Source organism: Varanus komodoensis, unplaced genomic scaffold (assembly GCF_004798865.1).
Source record: "Varanus komodoensis strain SLA01 unplaced genomic scaffold, ASM479886v1 scaffold4, whole genome shotgun sequence".
NCBI lineage: Eukaryota > Metazoa > Chordata > Lepidosauria > Squamata > Varanidae > Varanus > Varanus komodoensis.
Genome location: NW_025335941.1, coordinates 48,410,614 through 48,415,801, shown reverse-complemented (window position 1 = coordinate 48,415,801; position 5,188 = coordinate 48,410,614). Strand labels below are relative to the sequence as shown.

The following is a 5,188-nucleotide window of genomic DNA, read 5'->3' as shown; positions in this document are numbered from 1 at the left end:
TGCTGGAATCTCTCTCGCTAAACGCGCTTGGGCTTACATCCTCACTCTCCCGCCCTCATTCCCCGCCTCAAGCTTTAATTTCGTCCACAAAGCAGCTCCTCATTGGCTACTTCGACAAAGCTTCGCTATTTCTCGAGAGAACTCAGATGTCGCGAGAGTTGCGTCACACGGTTCCCAGCTAATTTGGACTTTCGTGGGCGCCGCCATCTTGCTCTGTGGAGTACGAAGAGGCGGGAGCGGTAATTTTGGCCTCTCGATCAGTTTCTGAGAAAGAAGAGAAAGGAAGAGGTGAACGTGTTAGGACTAAAAGCGGGTAGAGACGCTGGTAGTCTCATTCCTCTGCTCTGGAGTTCTGGTTCTTTTCTCAAACCGATTCGCAGGATTGAATTTCACGGCTGTTGAGTTGAGGCGGCGGCAAGATGGCGGTGGAGTCTCGCGTTACTCAGGAGGAGATTAAGAAAGAGCCCGAAAAGCCTATCGATCGTGAGAAGGTAAAGGGAGGAGCTGGGAATGGCAGGGGAGGAGAACGGGGTCAAGGAGAACCGTTCACACATTACGCATTATCAATAGTACATTGCGTTTGCAAGATTATACTCCGCAGGGAGGGCTCGTTTACGAATGCACCACGCAACAGCTGTCTTTTGTGAGAAGCGGTATATGCATACTATCTTCAGTGACCCATGCACATCTGCAAATCATTAAGTGAGCCAAGTGGAGCCTTCTTGATGAGCCCACATGTTGCTTGTATTTCTAAATGCTTGCCTGAGACATTCGCTTTTAGAGTAGTGTCTCACTGGTACTTGAAAATTTGGGAACGCTTGTGCTAATTAATTTTTTTCAGAAAAAGTTTCCAGTAGAGGGCTTAAGTTGTTGTTTGTTTTCTTTTGACATAACATAGGATAGAATCTCATAAGAAAGGTAAGATTTGGTAGCCTTTTCTGTTAGGGTTATGCAAATACAAGCTTGCACAAGTAGGTATGAAAGTGATTACTAAAGAAATACATATGAAGATGCATGGTGAAAACATAACACTGATCTGTAGAGTAAACTGTTGTGCAATAAACAACTGATATGGATATCATGACTTTGTGGGCTTAGTTTTTGTTATAAAATATAATCATATAAAAACCTGAAAAATCCATAACTGTTAAGTATTGATAGAGCTTCCCCCCCCCATATGTTACAAACACATAAGAATGTCATAAGTTGCAAAAAAAAGTGCTAATCCAATAATCAAAATTTTGGAATAAATTGATCTTTTAGAATGTTTGCTTAGAAGATTTATCACTGTTTATTTCATTTCATTTTTGTATTGCCCAATAGCCAAAGGATTTCTGGGTGGTTAACAAGAGTCAGATGGTGAAAAAGGTAGAGTAATTCCATCCCATATTATATTTTATCCCTGATTCTTTGTCCCAGGAGCCAGCCTAATCTCCTGCAAAAGGCAGCTGAAGTCTCCCCTTTCTGTTACAGAGAAGGAGGGCTCAGATCAGAGCAAGGCTTGCAATTGGAAACCACCTTAAGGATGCTGTTGGAAAGTTTCTCTGCAATTGCTGCTATGCTGGTGGTTCTCCACATGGAGGAGCCAGCCATGGGGGTATCTGGAGCCCTATTTTTCCTTGGATGTTTGCCCAAAGTGCTTTCAAGAGTACTTCATCATTGAAGCTGTTGAACTTAATTCTTATGGTGATCATTGAAAGGGGAACCATAACATTGAAAACCCTGAACAAAAGTGTAAATAACAGTATTCCCCCTTTTTCACCTTCTGTGTTGGCTGGTGCAAACCAGCAGGGTTCTGGAGGCATGGATGGCTGTGTCACAGATCTCGCCCACCCGGGAAGGAGAGATTGCACTGTTAAAAACAATATTTTTCTTCCTACTGCTTATCCATGGCAAGTCCTAAGCTAGAATACTATAACATGCACTATTACCCCTGAAGGGGTGATGTAGACTGCTTCATCCTTCTTAACTGGTTATGAATGAATGGCCCATTATTTGCTTTGCAGACCTGCCCTCTCTTGCTGAGGGTTTTCACTACCAACAATGGGCGCCATCATCGAATGGATGAGTTTGCCCGTGGAAATGTGCCTTCCAGCGAGCTGCAGATCTATACCTGGTGAGTGGCAGTGATCCACACACACAACTGTCAATTCTAGCCTGATTGCAGACATTGAGTTACCATGTCCTTTTACTTAACTGAGTAAGGCTCTGTGTGTGTAAAACCTAGATAAAAGGCAGAATAACAACTAATGACATTTTGGTATTTCTGCTGCATAGTCAGGGTACAGAGCCTCTGCCACCTTTTCTGGGAATGATCTGAAGCAGAACATAAAAGATTTGTTTTAGGAAATTATCCTGACATCACATTATGGACAATTTCTTAACCCTCTTGCTAAGTCCCTTGCAACTTAGTTTATTTCACTTTTTGTAGCCTGCAGTATGGTATCTCCCCCACTGAATGGTGTCTGTGCCCTGGGGCATTTTTTTATTTTATAAAATTACCAAAGGCTCTCAGGGTGGTTAACAAGTTGAAGGTTAAAAACATACATGAAGATAGGGACAACATATGAACAATAAAACAGTATTTTTTGTTTTCCAAACTGAACATGTTCCATTCCTGTATACCATGGGTGTGTGTTGGCGGGAGTTCTTATTTGGCCCACAAAGCCTCTGGATTCATCTACAGGGTGAGACATGGCCTTCAAGCCCTGTCCCCTGGAAGAATCCTTGCTGTTATCTCTGATCGGACACTTGAGATAATAGTGGGGATGCAGATGTCAAGGGACTCGGACAGCAATGGGAGAAATGGCTGCTTTCCATAGTGCCATCCAAATCTGTTTGTGTGTTCCTTCATGGGGACAGTGGGCACTGCCCAAAACCACAGTTTCCTATCCCATATGAAACAAACTCTGAAGAAGTTGGGTAAAGCTAAAAATCATTCAGGCATCTGTGAAATCTCTAATATGAAACATATTTCTTGATGCAGAACTCTTGTTTAGTTTACTGCCCCTTAAGAACTTTGACTTATCCAGCCTATAATGCTGTTTGATCCATTTCTTCCAGGATGGATGCAACTCTGAAAGAACTGACCAGTTTAGTTAAAGAAGTCTATCCAGAAGCAAGGAAGAAGGGCACACATTTCAACTTTGCAATAGTTTTCACAGATCTTAAAAGGCCTGGTTACAGGTAATACTGTCAATTGGATAGCAGGACTACACTATTAGTAGTAAGATCTTAAAACTGTAATTAAATTCTCAGAGGTATCATATATTGAAAATCTTAAACTAGCTTTTCACATCTTTGGTTGTGCATATATAGCAGAGGTGCAGAACCTTCTTCAGCCTGAGGGTCAAATTTCATTTCAGAGAAGGACTTAGAGCCCACATTCCTATGGTAGGCGTTGCTGAGGGCACAAGCTAGATCAAAGTCAAAAGATAGGCCAAAGATACTAGCATAAATTACAATGTATAGGATGGGATAAACATATCCTGAATAAATAAATAAAATACAACTGGCTACACTTGGATTTGCTGGGATTTGAGAACTTTGGTTTTTAAATAGCTGCTTAGTGGTAGGGCTACTTAGAATAGTAAGATGATGCAATCTTTTGACCACATCTTGAGCTCTGCTTTGTATGTTTTCCAGTTGTGCTTTGTATGCTTCCCAACTGTCTCTGCAGTTGTTTGAATAGTGGTTTGAAAGTTTCTTCAGTACATCACAGAATAAACTTAACTGGTATAGGGATTAATATGGAAATAGCAACACATGAAATGAAGTGTGTTTAGGACTGAATCTAAAGTGCCTAAGTTCAGTAGGACATGAGTTCTTCTAAATGGGGATAAGGGGATCATGCCAATGCTGCATTTTATATTTATTATTTATTTGGAACATTTCTATCCTGTCCTATACAAAAGTCTCAGGATGGTGGAAGAAACTATTAGGGAGTAAGCCACAGCTTAGGACATGTGTAATCTCCCAGGATATACATGGACTCCCACTTAGAAAGGACCTTGGGCAATAGAGCTCTGCTTTACAGTGTTTAGAGATCTGCTGTCACCCAAGAGTAGACTGTATGGGGCTAGAGAGGACAAGAATCTCCCTCAACGTAAGGAAATACATGGTCTAAATTAAATATGTTTTTTCTTGGAAGTAACTTGGTTATCTGAAGGCTAATAACATGCATCTCATTTCTTTCTACAGGGTGAAAGAGATTGGCAGTACAATGTCAGGCAGAAAGGGCACAGATGATTCTATGACTCTGCAGTCACAAAAGTTTCAAATAGGGGATTACCTTGACATTGCAATTACTCCTCCAAATCGAGCACCACCTCCATCAGGTCGCATGAGACCATATTAATTTTTTGCTTTCTTCCAAGGACCACACCATCTGCATTGTCATGTTGATTAGAAAAGCCTCCTTTTAAAATTGTAAAATGAGAATACTAGAAAGTTCACTAAGGATGTAAAGCTATGGCTTCCTGATATAAGGGGAGGCCATAAAATCATTTGGAGTCTCATCTCTGAAGTCCTGTGACACTGGTGCTGTGATTCTGAATGCCAAGCCCTGGCACTACCCCTCTTGAAGATGGTACAGAAAGGACAGTACCAGCTGCCTCTCTGAGTTTACAAAGTCTTGCAGAGGGAGGGGCATGGTGGGTGGGGAAGAGTCTGGGGTTGGCCATGGAGTTTCCAAAATGGCACCCCAGTCTCTTTCCTCTGTGGTGCTTCATCTGTACAGTTGAAAATGGCAGTCTAAATGAAATGCAGAATGGGAGCATGGCATTGAAAATTGCTGCAGCTACACTATGTTGTGTATTGGAAGCATATAAGCCTCTACAATTTGGAGACTTAGAAGCATTTCAAGGGTGGGGGTGACAAAATCCCTAGTTCAGAGAAGTACTGAAATTGTTTTTTAAATGATGTTACTGGTTTATTGTTTAGAAGAGTGCTTGCTAGCAGTTAAGAGTTATTTCTTTAGTTAGCTGAAAATGGGACTGCCCAGTGTTTCCAGTGTGTTTAAAGCCTGGCCATAATAACAAGTAGTCTTTTGCATTGTTGAAACCTTTTATGGAGCAAATGTATTAAGACCAACCATTAATGTATGTGGCAAGACTAAACCAAGGTAGTATACTTATTTCATTAGAATATTGTTGAGATTTATTATGAAATAAATCAAAATGTAAATGAA

The 5,188-nt window shown here is 41.1% G+C and overlaps 1 protein-coding gene across 1 annotated transcript; it reads left to right on the top strand.

Annotated features, from left to right (window-relative positions):
* The first annotated feature begins 204 nt into the window (after nt 1–204).
* Nucleotides 205–5,188, top strand: SAP18 (Sin3A associated protein 18). Its single transcript, XM_044441509.1, has 4 exons — nt 205–491; nt 2,007–2,116; nt 3,064–3,186; nt 4,201–5,188. Exons 1-4 carry the CDS (start codon nt 420–422, stop codon nt 4,355–4,357), a joined length of 462 nt encoding a protein of 153 aa, XP_044297444.1. The 5' UTR covers nt 205–419; the 3' UTR covers nt 4,358–5,188.

Coding starts and splice junctions, on each gene's coding strand:
- SAP18 (XM_044441509.1), top strand. CDS start 420: ATGGCGGTGGAGTCTCGCGTTACTCAGGAGGAGATTAAGAAAGAGCCC. Junction 492..2,006: donor AGCCTATCGATCGTGAGAAG/GTAAAGGGAGGA, acceptor TTTGCTTTGCAG/ACCTGCCCTCTCTTGCTGAG. Junction 2,117..3,063: donor GAGCTGCAGATCTATACCTG/GTGAGTGGCAGT, acceptor CATTTCTTCCAG/GATGGATGCAACTCTGAAAG.